We start from the raw sequence: 17,932 nt of genomic DNA on the forward strand, positions 1-17,932 counted from the left end.
ACTCTTTCTGGTACCAACCCTGGAGGTTTCTATAGTCTTTAAATGTATTATTATCACCATTATTAAAGGAAAGCTGTATTTCCTTATAGAGACTCAAACCACATATCAGAATTTACTGTATCTGGCACTCATCATGGCAGATATTCAAGAGGTGACCCTGGACACATTCCCTGCTTTCTGGCCTGCTTGAACCTCCAGCGGACAGGGATAAAAGCTTTAAAATTTAATGAATGGATGAAGTAATAAAGCTGCTGCTATTTGGTCACCTGGCCTCCAAGCTCTGACCTCCCCCATCCATTCTGCAATTCTACTTTCCTCATATCATCGCTTTAAGAGGCCCTGGTGACTCTGTTCCTTTAACTCTTCTGCTTATCTTCCAAAGGTATATTAGTCTCATTTTCCCTCACCTTTGGGCAATCTCATCACTTTACTGCATTGCCTCTGGCCATAGAGTGCACATCACTGTTCACTGCTTATCCTAAGCCATGTCTTTGCTGAAGTGTGTAATTTTCTTTAAACAAGCTCCTTAATTTCTGGCCCTGTATTTGTTTTACCTGCAAAATGGAGCTAATAACTCACTTTCCTTGAAGGCAGAAGCCCTGGGACAGATGTTTTCTTGAGGCCCGATCTGCTAAAATCTGTCTAAGATATTTATCTTCATGAGACAGACTCTGACCTGGAATGCCCACTCTTCTTCTCGTCCACCATCTCTCATCAACTCATCTCTGGTTCTACTTCCCTCTAAGCAAAGCTCTGCCTCTTCAATCCTCACACTTTCCTCCATCTTCCAAATGATTCTATACTGCTAAGTGCATCCTTACTTTAAAGCTTTCTGCTTTGTTCTTTATCTGTCGGGTATCATAGACTCTTCTCTTTCTTTTTTTAATATTTCTTTATTTATTTTGTTATGCCGGGTCTTAGTTGCGGCACGTGGGCTCCCAAGTTGCAGCATGCAAACTCTTAGCTGCAGCATGCATGCGGGATGCAGCTCCCCAGCCAGGGATCGAACCCAGGCCCCCTGCATTGGGAGCGTGAGTCAGAACCACTGCACCACCAGGGAAGTCCCTATCACAGACTTTCTTCTTCAACTAAATTATATGTTTACCAGAGACAAGAAGCATGTCATGTCGCCCACTCCAAACTTTTCCTTTAAAAAAGCACCTTTAAAAGCATAACACTTGTGAATAAAAGATGTTACAGAAGAAGTAAAATGATTAATAGAATGAATAAGAATCTCTACAAAAATGGGTTAAAAACCTTTCAGCTTTGTAATCTGATAATGTAAAGGATGCACAAGAATGTGATCAAAATTCATAAAATGAATATGGCGTGGAGATGGATTTGTCTAATGTGTTTCTGTAGATTAGAACCAGGGATAGACCTATGACATTTAAAAGAAACACTACTCTCCTAAACAGAACTAAATCCTCGTGTGTATGTGTGTGTGTGTGTGTGTGTGTGTGTGAGAGAGAGAGAGAGAGAGAGAGAGAGAGAGAGAGAGAAAGACAGCAGACATACATGCACACACACACAGACACAGACACACACAGTGGATTATCCCATGAATGTCAATGAGTCCCTTGTATTGTAATGGACTGTTTCCCTTAAGTACTACTGGGGTGAGGGAGTGGAAGGATGGTAAGGCTAATGCCCATCATTAAACAGTCCCAGAATAATAGGCTATTTTAGGCCTTATCTCTAATTTGTGTTGTTTGGTCACTTCATGGACTCATGATTTTAAAGCTTGAAAGAATCTTGCAGATCAACTGGTTCAATCTCTGTTTTTGAAAGCAGTGGACATCTAGAGAAGGTGAATGCACCCCAGCACAGACAGACTGAGCCCAGGAGGATGAAGCTCCCTGACAACAGACTATGCTGGGACCACTCTCTCAGGAGGCTGGCTCCAATGGCTGCCTGACCATGGGCATCTTTTGCCCCTATAATTTCACTTGCATCCAGCACCACTTTATCTAGTTCTATTTTAATTTGCCTAAAACAGAGTTTAAAAAGGCTTCTTAAGAATAAAACACAGTTTTGTATATGGGTTTTGTTACGTTTTTACTTTCCAGGTTCAAATGAACATAATATAAAACCTTCTATAACACATGAGACCACAAAAACTGTTTACCTTGAGTGTCTCTGTAATCTCCAGCGTCTTCTAAGAGATTTTTTAAATAGTCTAGAAAAGGAAAAAAAGTTATGGTATTTAGTACAATTAAGCACTAAGGAAAAAACATTTGTCTTTCTTATTCAATACTCTAGTCAGCCTTATTGGTTAATATACATATTCATTCTGTTTGTGCTACCTTTCTAAAAATGAAAGAATAAAGCCCTGGGGTCAATTTGAAATCAGGACACAAAATCAGAGCTAGAAAGAGCCTGAGAGGTTGCACTGGTTACTTTAGAGATGAGGAATCAGGCTACCGAGGACACGGTCTCACTCAAGTAATACAACCTCTTTGTGGCAGAGCTAGGACCAGAACCCGAACCCAGGTCTCCTGATGCCCAGTTCAGCTCTTTAACTCCAACACGCACAAAGTACCTTAATCTCAAGATCAGATGCACGTTTTAGTACCAAATTTCAAGCATCAATAGATTGAATGTCTAAGGAACTCTGAGATCTGGCAATCTTAAGAGTCTAACAATGCCCAGAACACCAGAAAAATGCAATACATATGTCTAAACCAGTGGTACTCAAATGGGGTCAGGTTTGCCCCCCAGGAGAAATTTAGAAATGTCTGAAGACATTTCTGATTATCACAACTGGGGGAAAGGGGATGCCACTGGCATCTAGTGGTTAGAGGCCAGAGACGCTGCTAAACATCCTACAAATGCACAGGACAGCCCTACAACAAAGAATTATCTGCACCAAAATGTCAATAGGGCTGCAGTTGAGAAACCCTGGTCTAGATGAAGATGGTCTGGGGCGCTTCCCTGGTGGCACAGTGGTTGAGAGTCCACCTGCCGATGCAGGGGACACAGGTTCTTTCCCTGGTCCGGGAAGATCCCACATGCCGCGGAGCGGCTAGGCCCGTGAGCCATGGCCGCTGAGCCTGCGCGTCCGGAGCCTGTGCTCCACAACGGGAGAGGCCACAACAGTGAGAGGCCCGCGTTCCACACACACACACAAAAAGATGGTCTGTAAACGAGCAACATGGTATATAGTGCTTCTAGTAATACGAAAAATAATTTAAGGCAATAGGTTATATTTCATAAATCCTGTAACCAAGGAACGTTACAGGATTTCAAGGTAATACTTCCTTCTCTGTTGAGAAATGTTGGATGACTTCCCATTAACTCTCAGATTAAAACAAATTCTATTTCCTGGAATTTCAAGTCCCCGCTACGCGGTCCCTGTTGACTTTTCTGCTTTTCTCTCTTGCTACTGCCTTACACAGGCCCTTTGTTCTTAAGTCTGATTCTGCACAATTCCTTAAACACTTCCCATGTGTTCCCTGGCTCCATACCTTTTGTCTTTAATGTTCCCTTCTTCTGAATCCTTTCTCTGTCTCTGCGTATAAAAATTCTACTCATAATTCTTCAAGGCTCATCTCAAATTCCTCCTCTCTTACCAAACTTTCCATTTGAAAGATATATTCTTTCCCTTTGAATAACACATTACACAGCAGTTACTGTATGCCTTCTATCATTTTCTTTTTCACTAGACTCAAGGCTCCTGTGGGCAGGGCCTGCCTACATCTGATTCATCTTTCTATCTCTCATAGCACTTAGCCAGAGACTTTGCATGCAAGGGACAAGAAATGCTTAATGAATTTAAAAAAATGATTTTTTTTTAGACAGGATTGTGTCTTATTTTAGGTAAAAGGCAATAAAGGCTGAAACCAATCCTAATGCCCATGGGAGTTGGGAAATGGAAAGAGGAAAGGCATATTAAAAGACTGAATGCATTTTTATCAGATCCAATCTCCATTTAGCAATATTATGGAACAGATATAATTTCAACCCATGGATTTATTAAGTCATGCTCAAAGGCACAAAGGGGAACTTGGACGTTAGTGCCAGATTTTCAAACTTAATAGACGACTAACATACACACCCAACTGCTAAAACTATACAACTTTGACACAGTGATCCAAGAACGTGTGTGAGTCTAGACATGCACATTATAAATATCCAGCCCTGGCAACAAGCCACAGCGAGATATCGTGTATGACGACGTTAAGCTTCTGTGCACCACGGCATAGATTCTACCTTGCCAGAGACCATCACAAGCAATTTAGATCTGAAAGTAATCTGAACATAAAAGTTGGAGAGCAATTCTTCCAACCAAATAAATAAGAAACCCACAAAAATTAACAAAATACATTGATTATACACTACACTTAGACTCATCTGGAGATGAAAAACGAACTTAATCTCACTCTGACCCCACTCAGAATGCATTCCATATATAAGCCATGTTTAGTGAATCCAAATATTTAACTTTTCCATGACAGCGACAGGGTTAGGGAGAAAAACTTACTCTTCTTGGGCTACTTCACTAATCAAAAGGGATGTTCCTTAAAGCTGCAGGGAGCTGAAGAGTGTAGAAATGAAAGCAGATTTACCTAAGTATCAGACTCATAGCAAGTTCCCATTTTGTCTTCAATTCTTGTTCTTTAATACAGAAGCATATCCATGCAAGCTGAGACATTTCTCTAAACCAAAAGAGGCCACTGGAAGATGTCCATATTAGGAAATCCTGACCTCAGAATCACTGTGCTGAGCCCAATAAGCTTCTGAGTTGCATTTTCTTTCCTTGTACTCAAGCTCAGCTGCTGCTCGCCAACCTAAACTTTTAGGAGCAAAGTGGAAATACACAAACTGGCTGTGCAGAAAACCCAGGATGAAAATGTTGCAAAATCATGTTATTAATCAAGGAGAAAATGGGGTTAAGGTTTACTTTCCTTGCCAATTAAAAAAAAAAATCTTAAAACTCAACTTACTCCTTTTGAGAACTTTTACCTTTTACCTTTTCTAGGAAGACAAGACCATGATCCCCTCAGTTAAGAATCACTCGTGCCTTAACTACAGAATGAGAACGAGACTGATCACCCTCTGAGTCAGATGGAATGAGCAATGAAATCACCAGCTGCCCCAGTGACTGTCATAACCCAGGTGAAACGCAGGAAGGGAAACCAGACAGACACTCCTGCATTGGTCATTTGGAATTGTTTACTACATATCATTTAGGTCCTAGCATCCTGCTGGAGCTTCATTAAAAAATCAAGGAGAGCAGAGGAGTCATCTCAATTTGCCATGTTGGACTTGTAGTATTCTATGACTTTCCTGTTTCCACCAAACCAAACAAGGATTCTTCAAAACTTCAGTAATACAAATGCCTCAAATGCTACTGAGGTTATTTATATCAAAGAAAAAAAGGTTGGTACAGCATGCCTGGACACCACAAAATGTACTTTCTGGCCACCAGGTGGCATCGTTGATTAAAAGTTAATCAGTCCCCATCATCCCCATCATCCAACATTAGCAGCACAAAACTAACCAAAACATAGCATGTGCAGTCTCAACAGCTATGCAAGTTAACTTTGTCCTCATATATGAGACCCAGAGTGAAAGAATGAGGACCCAACAAATACCATATCTTGTTAGAGGTCTAAGTTTTCAATACATGGGCTCCTAGTAAGTCTTACAATCCCGTGATTGCCCAATCAACGAATAATCAACTTACAGCAGAAAATGATTCAGAGGTACAGTATCCATTTCCTAAAAATGAGTCATCTGTGGGAATCAGGGACTTTTAAATTCAACAGCACACAGTAAGATTCCTGGACTGTGTGCTCAGAAACGGTTGATGGCAGAGCACAGAGGAAATTAGCATATAGGACCGGGTAACGTTCCAAAGTCAAGTGTTTTGAATTTAACGACATGTCTTGCTTTGTATTATCTAGATTTCTTCTTTCCTCCCTAAATATGTAATGAACTCAGCAACAAAATACAGAATTATGAGATCCAGAGAATAATAAGTCTAGTCAATGAAAGCCTGTTTGCCAAAATTTCAAATGTTAAAAGAAGCCACCTAAAATTATCCTGACTTGTGAAACAGAGTAGAGGTTATTTTAAATACCAAAATAAAGATCAAGTATCAGGTTGTAAGACACACTGCTGCCATCTTGAAGGTGGCTTGGCGAAGAGCTCAAGAGCCCTTGTTGGGAGTGAGACGGCAGATTCTTACTTTCTTTGTCCAGCCATGTCTAGCAAGAGGTATGTATGTGACTGACCATGTCCTGTGGCATTTCTGGGTGTCAGTATCCCCATACATAAAATAAGTAGGCTTGACCCAGATTGAAAAACTAATGACTCTCATTCTAAAGTATCATGAAGCATACCATGAACATCTCTCTAAAACAACTATTTATTTTGAAGTATTTCCTTCTATTTTTATAAATGTTTGACTTTACTTAATTTTAATAATATATAGAATTTTATAGCACATTTAAAATATTCTAACCCGCACATTTTTTTTAATACATAGGAGTAGCAAACATGCCACTCCAGGGATATATGATATGGGACTTAGGTACTCTATTATTAGACTTAAGTCATTTTTTAGTTATCTTGTTTTGGCTGTTATAAATTGGATGGCCATACATCCTAATTTGCCCATATGATTCTGCCACATTACCTGTTGTCCAAGTATTACTATAAATACTGCCCCTTGCACTCTTTAAAGGTACTGGGTTTGAATAATAAATTGTGTGATTATTTTAATTACAAGTAACAGTGGTCAATGTCTTGATATATTTGTCTTTTTCTATACTTCACATTTTGGGTGTGTATGTGGAGGGGGCAGAATATCAATGGGAAAGAAAAGGTTTTTGTTTTTTTTAAGTACTTTATATATATCATGAGAAACCTTTCCTAAAAGGATATACCAATTTAAAATATCATTATTTATATATGAAAATACCAGCTTCACTAAATGATTGCCAGTTGTGTGTATTGTAGTTTTTTATTGCTAATGTAGTAGGGGGGACTGATAACTTATTTTAATTGATATTTATGATTCAGAGGATCTTAAACATGCCACAGTGTACTTATGTATACTTTTTCTGAGTGAATTGTTTGTTCATATTTTTAGTCCGGATATCTATAAAAGTTTTAATATTCTTAGTGAAATAGTATTTTTCATATTTGCTACAAATATGTTTTCTGGTGTACTGTTTCTTTTTATTTCAACTATATTTTAAACCTTTATAATGTTTTTATTATATAGAAGCGTTGAAAGGTGTCAATATTTTCCTTTATAATTTCTTTAATTTGGGGGGCTTAGAAAATCATCTCTCCTCCTCTCCCTACCCTGAGAGTTTTAATAAATAACCAATTTTATTTTTTCCCTGGTTTTCCTATAGTTTAATGCTTCATATGTAATTTTTTATTTTTAAGTTAAGACTTTATGCAGTTTTATGTTTAGAGCAGTTGAGGGGAAGGTACAAAGATTTTCCATATACCTTCTGCTTACACACATGCACAGCCTCCCTCAGTATCAACATCACCCACCAGAGTTGGGCATTTATTACAACTGATGAACCTACATCAACACATCATTAGCATCTAGAGCCCATAGTTTACTTTACGGCTCACTTTGGTGTACATTCTATGAGTTTGGACAAATATATACAATGAAATGTATCCATCATTATGGTATCATACAGAGTATTTTTACTACCCTAAAAATCCTCTGTGCTCTGCCTATTTATATTTAGTTTAGTTTTTTTTTTTTTTTTTTTTTTTGCGGTACGCGGGCCTCTCACTGTCGTGGCCCCTCCCATTGCAGAGCACAGGCTCCGGACGCGCAGGCCGAGCGGCCATGGCTCATGGGCCCAGCCGCTCCGCAGCATGTGGGATCTTCCCGGACCGGGGCACGAACCCGTGTCCCCTGCTTTGGCAGGCGGACTCTCAACCACTGCGCCACCAGGGAAGCCCTATATCTAGTTTTGATTTTATTTTTAGTGTATCCAATAATGTATGAATTTTAATTAGTTTTTCAAATTTTAACAGGTTATTCACCAAATAATCCTTTCTATTGTCTTTCACTTCCTACTTTGTCAACACTAGAGTCTTATAAACAACAGTCTATTTCAAGTTACCTCCCTATTCCAACGGCAGAATAATAATTATTATTTTTAACCAATAGGTCTGTTTTTGCAATGGTATTACATGTCTTTAACTGTTGATGTTTTAAAATACGTATTGACTGATGTTTCCCTCTCAGAATATTCTTTAATGATGTACTCTATTTACTCCTATACACAAAATCACTTTGATATGTATGGATAAAATTGCAAACTAAGTTAACCTTAATGAGAATATGGAGTGCCAGCAAACTAGTTAAAAGCTAAGTTAATGGTTCTATAGTGTCAAGTATCCCTTTAAGCACAAATGCTAAACCATGGGCTTCAGGAGGACCAGGAGCCTGAATTAATTATCCTATATCCCCCAGCACCAAGAACAAGGTCTGGTGCATATTCAACAAATGTTTCCTTAATTTACGATGGACTATATGACACTCATTTAGGGTTACCACTTCTTGCTCCATATTTTACTAAGCAGTTGAGATGATACTCTGAGGGTCTAATTAAAAAGTGCTCCAGTCTCTGCTCTAATTCTGCTTCTCAAATATTAGGTCAGTTCTGGCCTCTGAGAATGTGGCCCAGAGATGCCTAAGTTAGAAAAGTGACCTTTCCGGGCTCTCAGGTTCACAGATTCATGTTCTTGGAAAGCTGGCAATGCCTTTCTGTGAATTAAAAAGGCCACTTCTCCTGGGATGATGCAGCCCCTCGCCAGGGCACAAAATATGGCAAGCGGAGCGCTGGCTGGACTTAGAACTCAGCCAGGAGCCCTTGTCAGGGCATAGCCACATGAGGCAGCCCTGGCCTGTCTTACTTTGATAAGTCTGGTCCAGAGGTGGCATGCCCAAAGGACTCACAAACCAAACCTGATGCCAGGCTCGTCCTAGGACAAAATTTTGGATCAGATCTTACAACGGAGAGAATCTCCCTTTGGTCCCTTTTTAGCGGGACATGTTGGCTTGGCATATACAGAATGCCCTTAGGGGAGTCAGACCCACAGGAAAGTCAACAAATGTAAACATCCATTATCTTGACTTCACTGAGACTGCTTTTCTTTGTGGATACATTTAAGCCTGCCAGTTTATCAAGTGAGAATCTCACACGTACAGAAATGGCCTTGATGCAGGCAAGTCTAACTTAAGGAACCTCTTATCCAAATTTGGTCCCCACTACCCTAATTATTGAGGTTTGGGGAGATATTTTAAAAAATATCTTTTTTTAAATAAAAAAAATTTTATAAATAAAATTAAATTTTATAAATTTTTATAAATTTTATAAATATAATTAAATTTTATAAATAAAAATACTTAAAAAAAGTATATTTTACTACCCAAAGAACTGCTAAGTGAAGAATAAAGCAAATATAAACACCAAAGTGAATTCAAGTTTGATTGAATTTCAGCGTTTTCTCCAACTGGAACAGTTCCTTTTTTTTTTTTTTTTTTTAAATGGCCGTGCAGCTTGTGGGATCTTAGTTCCCTTACCAGGGATCAAACCTGTACACCTTCAGTGGAAGGGCAGAGTCCTAAACAATGGACCACGAGGGAATTCCCTGGAACAGTTCCTGATGTGAGCCCATGATTCTGACACATACTAAGAGGGAAACTCTTTGGCAACAGAGTCAGCTTGCTAGATCTTTGGCAAGGCCCATTCCAGCAACACAGGCATTCAGTTACTTGCAGGGAATCCGAGTCAAATCTATACTGAGAATTGGAAAAAGAATGGTTTTGCAGTAATGTCTATGGGTAGAATTCAGAGGGTCTACAAACTTGGACAGACAAAACCAAAAAATCTTTCTACTAATCTCTAAGTGAAATACGGAATTTCCTTCCATTACGAATGTAGTCAACAAATCACAGTATTATCAATGACACCAGGGCTTTATCACCATAGAAATCGCATGTTTTTTATATGACATTACGGTTGTTGCAGGCATCTCAAAATATTGTTTACTCTCACCAGTACTTCAAAATCATGACAGTTACTAGATCCACACCACCTCTTCCTGTTTAATGTAGTACCTAAAGAAGCACATGTATTACTCTGTCACTCTTCAAAATTATTTTAATAACTTTATTTCAGGCCAATTGGTTTCCTCTTAATCTTACGAATTCTATTCTGTAACTTCAAAAATTACTCCGAGACAAGATCCATAGGATTCACCACATTCCCAGAGGGATTCTGGCTTAACCTTAAAAAGGTTAAGAACACTTGTTTTATACAGAAAGTGAGATTACATTTAAAAGCTATAATTTAATAGAACAAGCAGATAAAATGTGCTTACCTCTTATATCCTGAAGTCTTTCTGTAGTATTAAAATACTTCATGGACATAATTTATTACATATCATCTCTCAAAATACCTTATTCACAACTATGATTAAAAATGAATTGCAACAGAACAAGAGCTGAGCTAATTATCACCCTCCCATTTTACATGGACGGAGCTGCTTTATATCAGGGACTTTGGGTTCCTCAGAAAATAAATTCTTTGGCTGGTGTCCAGGACAGCCTCGCCTTTCATCAAGTTCTGCTCTAGAGAAAGTGTTAGAATGATTTTAGCCTATGGTTTTCAAACAAACACTTGCTAACCAGAAGTTTGAATTTTCAGAAGCAAAAGTTTCAATTTTCAGGAAGAGATTTTTTAAAGTCATGCATTAATTTGATTCTGATCTTTTGTCAAATCTGCTTATTAGCCTGTTCATAACTCAAATTTATAGCTTCAGAACAGAACAGATGTTTTTAATATCCCATTTTCTACCAACATGGGAAATCCTGGATTTCTAAAACCTAGAGGGAGTTAATGCCACCCCAGACTAAAGGCAAAGATTATAGGAAAAGTAATATAATATGTTGTTAAAGTCACTTATAAATATTTTGAACAAGATCAAAGAAACTACCTGATCCAAATTTAATCAAAGTTCAAAAGCCTTTCTTCCCCTCTGCAAATACAGAAATGGAAAAAATACTTCAGGGGAATTTTTAAATTATATTTTTCATTATATTTTCTCCACTATGATCCCCACTGATTCACCTTGTTTCAACACCAATGTAGTAGCTTTCCACAAATAAAAGGCTTTTCACTGAAAAACTTATAATACATATAACACACAAAAAAGACAATAAAAAACAAAAAAACCCCACCTAACAAAAAAACACCAACCCTAAAAGGATATATGATAGTCATCCCTGGATGGTAGAAGATGAAGAGGGACTTTGTTTTTTTATAATATGTAACATATTTTTTATAGGCACAAAAGATCCCTTCAAAAAAAAAAAAAAAGTGACCCCTACAAAAATAAATCGTCAGAATATTCTCACTCAAACAAGTGACCAGGAACTTCCCTGCTGGCACAGTGGATAAGACTACGTGTTCCCAATGCAGGGGGCCTGGGTTTGATCCCTGGCCAGGGAACTATATCCCACATGCATGCTGCAACTAAGAGTTTGCATGCCGCAACTAAGGAGCCCGCCTGCCACAACTAAGGAGCCCACGAGCTGCAACTAAGGAGCCTGTGTGCTGCAACTAAGACCTGGCGCAACCAAATAAATAAATTAATTAATTTAAAAAAATACCAGGGACTTCCCTGGTGGTGCAGTTGTTGAAAATCCACCTGATAATACAGGAGACTCGGGTTCGAGCCCTGCTCCAGGAAGATCCCACATGTCGTGGAGCAACTAAGCCTGTGCGCCACGACAACTGAGCCTGAGCTCTAGAGCCCGTGAGCCACAACTACTGAGCCCGCGTGCCACAACTACTGAAGTCCGCGTGCCCAGAACCCGTGCTCTGCAACAAGAGAAGCCACCGCAAGGAGACGCCAGTGCACTGCACTGAAGAGCAGCCCCCACTCACCGCAACTAGAGAAAGCCTGCGTGCAGCAACGAAGACCCAATGCAGCCAAAAAAAAATAAGTAAATAAATATTTAAAAAAAAAAAAAAAAAAGACCTGGAGGAAAAGAAATGGGTTAAACTTAAAAAAAAAAAAAGGTGACCAGATCAATATAAATTTTAGGAACTGAGAAGAGGAAGAGCTGGGAGGGACCCTGAGGGGTTGGGTGTGGCCCCAAAGAGTAGGACTGTAAGCTCCATAAGGGCAGGGACCACCACTGTGTTGTCTGCCAGTGTATACAGGTACCCAGCTCAGCGCCAGCCTGTATCAATACTGGTTGAATGAGTAGGTGATTGATGAATGGAGGTGAGAATCTGGCCTTGAAAGTCAGGTTTCAGGAGAGGGTAAGAAAATGAATGCAGCTATAACAAAGGAAAATAAGGTTTGGGCAATTCTTTGGTTATATAGAACAGGTTTATAATTGTGGTCTTTATACTGTGGATAAATCATTTTTTTTTCTAAAGTAAGATTTAACTTTTCAGAGCAGTTTTACATTTATAGCAAAATTAAGGGGAAGGTATGAAGACTTCCCATACATCTCCTGCCCCCACAAATGCACAGCCTCCCCCGTCATCAACATACCCCATCAGCGTGGTCCATTTGTTACAATGGAAGAACCTACACTGACACATCATGATCACCCACAATCCACAGTTTACATTAGAGTTCATTCTTGGTGTTGTACATTCTGTGGGTTTGGATAAATGTGTAATGACATGTATCCATCATTATGGTAGGATAAGCAGGTTTTCAACTTTCCTAATAAGCAGAATAAAAGCATATCTGTGGCCTTCCCTGGTGGCGCAGTGGTTGAGAGTCCGCCTGCCGATGCAGGGGATGCGGGTTTGTGCCCCAGTCCGGGAAGATCCCACATGCCGCGGAGTGGCTAGGCCCGTAAGCCATGGCCGCTGAGCCTGCGCGTCCGGAGCCTGTGCTCCGCAACGGGAGAGGCCACAACAGTGAGAGGCCCGCGTACCGCAAAAAAAAAAAAAAAAAGTATATCTGTGAAATGATAGAAAACATATACACAGTTATCCCTTGGTATCTGCGGGGGATTAGTTCCAGCACTCCTCTCAGATACCAGGACCTGTGGATGCTCAATTCCCTTATATAAAGTGGTGTAGTACAGTCAGCCCTCCCTATCCATAGGTTCCGAATCTGTTGCAATCAAGGGCCAACTGTAGGGTCTCTGGCCCCGGTTCCTTGCACAGAGCTCCCCAAATCTTTGTAATTTTCTGAGAGGTAAGAGCACTAGGAGTGGGACTCCCCTGGTGGCGCAGAGGTTAAGAATCTGCCTGCCAATGCAGGGGACACGGGTTCGAGCCCTGGTCCGGGAAGATCCCACATGCTGCGGAGCAACTAAGCCTGTGTGCCACAGCTACTAAGCCTGCACTCTAGAGCCCGTGAGCCACAACTACTGAAGCCTGCGTGCCACAACTACTGAAGCCCACATGCCTAGAGCCTGTGCTCCGCAACAAGAGAACCCACCGCAATGAGAAGCCCATGCACTGCAACAAAGACCCAATGCAGCCAAAAATAAATAAATAAATAAATTTATTAAAATATATCATATCAAAAATTCATTTAAAAAAAGGGCAGTAGGTGCATCTTTTGTTCTAATATCTGGTCTTTGACCCTAGTTCTGACACAAAGCCGCCTTGGAATTTCCTAAGTGACAGTAGTGTCCTTTGTTATAATGAGGTGACTCTTGGTCGGCTCCTAGATGGGGACTGGTCACCACAAAGACCAAGCCATGATTAAAAACTTAAAACTTTCAGCCCTACTCTCCATCCTCCAGGAAGGGGAGAGGTGCTAGAAGTGGAGTTAATGATGGGTCATGCTTACGTGATGAATCCTCTATAAAACCCCCAGAATACAGGGTTTGGTGAGGTTCTAGGGAGCTGGTGTGCCCAGAGAGGGCATGGGAGTTCCACCCCCCATACCTTGCCCTATGTATCTTTTCCATATGAAGTTCATTTTTATCTTTTAGCATACCCTTTTATAATAAACTAGTAAACGTAAACAGGTGCTCCCCTGAGTTCTGTGAGCCATTCTAGCAAACTTTCAAACCCAAGGAGAAAGCCATGGGAACCGAGATTTACAGTCGGTCGGTCAGAAATATAGGTTACAGCCTGGGACTTGCGAGTGGCATCTGAAGTTTGGAAGGGTCAGGCTTGTGGAACTGAGCCCACTATCTCCAGGCAGACAGTGTCAGAATTGAATTGAATTATAGGACACGTAGCTGGTGTTGAAGAGAGTCGCTTGGTGTGGGAAAAAACCTATATATCTGGAGTCAGAAGTGTTGAGCGTGGTAGTGTGAGAGCAAAGTGGAGACATGGGAGGAGTGTGTTTTTTCTATGGTCTTCTTGGAAGCGGGCGTGATAAAGGGAGCGTGACCAATAGGAAGATATTGCCACAACTTGGCGTGAGTTTAGAAAGGCCTGGCCTGGAGCATAACAAGGGAAATGGAAAGGGCAGGAAGCAGAAGCAGAGGAAAACTAGTCAGCAGATCTTATGATGGAGGAAAGACAAGGAAAGAGAAGCATTTTAGTCCTTTCCACAGTTTTGTTTCTGGGTAACTGGAAGAGTGTTTTTACTCTTAAAAGCAATTTTTCAATCCATCCATCCATCAAATGTTCACAGGCATCACTGCACAGGGATTCTCAACCTCATAAAAAGGAACAACGTTTATTTCCCTAAGCCTTTCAGTTTACTGAGTCCCTGTTATGTGCCAGAATCTATGCAGACACTGAGTTAGGATAAAAAAGATAGACTCTACCCTGAACTGATGAGGAGGAAGGAAATAAGCAGTGGTAAAAAATTAATTCTGCTCCTTTAGCAGCATCTGTTCACTTTTTAAAAATTGCTCCCTCACTACTGCCTCAAGATCCCCCTTTGTCCTAACTTCACATAGGATGTGGGCCCCACACAGATTGAAAGATCTGGCCAGATCCACTGCTCTTAGGTGGCCAAATTAAGGTAAAATTTACAAGTTTTTCCTGCTTAAATTAAGTAAATCACTTTCTTTACTACTTAAAAAAAAACAATTTTAATCTTAAGCATTTCACTATGCAACATACACATTTTCTTTGATCCCATTTTGAGCTGAGCTTAAAAAAATATTACCAAGAATTCAGTTGGAAATTTTTTACTACAACGAAGGAAGAAATAGCCTAAGTAAAATACCCACTAGAAACTCATATTAGGTCCTGAAGAAAACACTGCAGACAATAGGATGCTTGTTTGAACAGTAGGGGCAGGACTGCTGTATCTGGGGATTTCCACTTACCTTTCTCTAAAGGACTCCAAAAGAAACTATCTTACCTTATCTGTACTTCATCCCTGCATTTCTCAATCTTCCCTTCCCAAGAAGCCAAGGTGGGCACAAACCTACTTATACCAAGCCAGGTAGGAATCCCTTTCTCTGCCTGAAACTCAATAAATCGAAGTTGTCAGGAGTTGCCTGAAATAATCTCACTCTTTCTCTCTGTTCCTGTATACTCTGTGCCCCTGGAATTATTCCAAATTCTAAAATGGAAATAAAAGTATCAAGACTTCCCTCACAAGGTTGTGTGGAGGATTAAATCACTGAGCTTGTTTATCCAAAGATGAGGATCCAGAGTTAATTCACATGTTTGAACAGATGCAAACCTAAGACTTAAAATCCAACTTCTAAAAATCTAAGTGCGTAGATAGGGGCACTTTGATAACAAAAGTAGAAATATCTTGCAGAGTATAGAGAAATCAGAACAAAACAAAAAGGAGTATTGGAAAATAAGAGTTTTAAATAAAAATACATATAAAAGGGCTTCCCTGGTGATGCAGTGGTTGAGAGTCCGCCTGCCGATGCAGGGGACACGGGTTCGTGCCCCAGTCCGGGAGGATCCCACATGCCACGCGGAGCGGCTGGGCCCGTGAGCCGTGGCCGCTGGGCCTGTGTGTCTGGAGCCTCTGCTCCGCAATGGGAGAGGGCACAGCAGTGAGAGGCCCGCATACCACACACACACAAAAAAAACCAAAAAACATATAAAACAAGCTTTTGGTACCAACCCCCATATGTCCTTAGGATTATATGACCACAGGTGCTTCAACTAATAGACACTATTTGTGTTGCTGGGGCAAGACACTTCACCTCTCTGGAGGAGAGACTCTCTGAAATTCTCTCTCTCAATGTTGTCCTTTAATTAAGCTACAGATATTCTGGTTAAAGGGATGTTTTAAATGTAGCTTAAAAGCAACCAGAATTATTTCCTAAACAGCTTCCAAGTTATCCCAAAGGGACCCAGATATACTGGGGTGCACTAAATTATTAATTATTAATTAAAAGACTCACTCCTTGACCTCAAGGAGTTTATAATCAAATTAAGGAATCAGGGCTTCCCTGGTGGCGCAGTGGTTGAGAGTCCGCCTGCCAATGCAGGGGACACAGGTTCGTGCCCCAGTCCGGGAAGATCCCACATGTCGCGGAGCGGCTGGGCCCGTGAGCCATGGCCGCTGAGCCTGCGCGTCCGGGGCCTGTGCTCCGCAACGGGAGAGGCCACGACAGTGAGAGGCCCGCGTACCGCAAAAAAAAATTAAGGAATCAACATTCAAGTCATATAAATATTAGCAAATTCACAAGGCATCAAATAAATATTTACTAAGTCACACTGCACCAATACAAAGGGTTAAGGAGAACTGGAGTAATCAGAGATGGCTTTGGAGGTAATGGTGGACTTCAGGTCAGGTGGAGGAAGGGAAGAATTTGAATCAATGGAAGAAAAGGCATAGAACGAATCGTCAGTTATTGCTTTACAAAGTCTATGTTCTTTCTTTAACTTTAGTCCTGACTTTGTAACCTTGAACAAATAAATCCACTAAGGGTCTGCTATATATAAAGTATGGTACATCATTTAAATAATGGAGATTTTCCAAGTTAAGGGTGGGGAGGGCTTTAAGATTAAAGAAGACAAAGCTCAAAACTAACCCCAAGCTCACATCATGTTGGTTATAAAACAAATGAACTCTGTTCTCTTAAAGAGAATTTTTAAAACTTGCCATTGCTATTGCACCATTAATCAATTAAAATCAAACTCAGTATGAAACCTACATTAAACATGTGTAACTCTTTTACTTAGATCAGTCACAGTGTGGGAAAAAAAATATTTTTACATGAAAATTTCAGAACCTTGCTCCATCCTTCTCTCATTTGAAACCATAGTCTTTTGCCACTAAAAACAGTACTTAATTCGATAGCTGTAGAAATAGCCTAAGCCATTCAATAGCTCATTTATGATACAGCATTGAATTTATCTAGCAAAAACACAACACATGCATGGGCACTTCCTTTTGCCCTGTGTAGTCTAAATCTCTGCCAAATGCAGAGGAAAGAAAGTACAGATGGACAGGATATCCTCAGATTATGTGGTTTGCCTATGCCATTCCAGAGAGAAATCTAGTGCCTGATTCACAGTTAGAAATTCAAATTAAGTAGAAATACCTAGGGTAGCCAGTCCTGGGGCTGAAAGGCAGGCCTTCCTCATCAGCCGTTCACTAGGCAAGCCTGGAAGGTATGAAGGCTTCCAGAATTCACCTACCTCATTCAGTATAGCTCTTGGCTTACAAGAAAGTGATTAAGGATTAAAGCAGGGGTGCCATTGCTTAAGAACACTAATAGGAACCAAGTACCTCAAAATCTATTTACATAAAATTACAACTGATTGAATTTAGAGTGGTAGTGGCATTTGAATATTCTTGTGCATTTGGACACAATTCTTCAATTCTTTATTTATTTATCTAGATACTTATCTATCTATTTATTTATTTATTTTGGCCATGCCGTGCACCATCTATCTAGCTATCCATTTATTTATTTAGGCCATGCCGTGCAGCCTGCAGGATCTTAGTCCCCCAACCAGGGATCAAACCTGTGCCCCCTGCGTTGGAAGTGCAGAGTCTTAACCACTGGACCACC

General features: G+C 40.3%; 1 protein-coding gene across 2 annotated transcripts in view; it reads right to left on the bottom strand.

The window, feature by feature from the left end:
- The window catches only part of FGD6 (FYVE, RhoGEF and PH domain containing 6), a 105,989-nt gene that overhangs the window by 23,262 nt on the left and 64,795 nt on the right, over positions 1-17,932 (bottom strand). For both annotated transcript variants that reach the window (XM_029206108.1, XM_029206107.1), the window contains exon 9: positions 2,129-2,179. In XM_029206108.1, the coding sequence (XP_029061941.1) occupies positions 2,129-2,179 (51 nt within the window). The remainder of the gene's footprint in view (positions 1-2,128; positions 2,180-17,932) is intronic.

Source organism: Monodon monoceros, unplaced genomic scaffold, assembly GCF_005190385.1.
Source record: "Monodon monoceros isolate NGI ecotype Baffin Bay Population unplaced genomic scaffold, NGI_Narwhal_1 Super_Scaffold_6, whole genome shotgun sequence".
Classification (NCBI taxonomy): Eukaryota; Metazoa; Chordata; class Mammalia; order Artiodactyla; family Monodontidae; genus Monodon; species Monodon monoceros.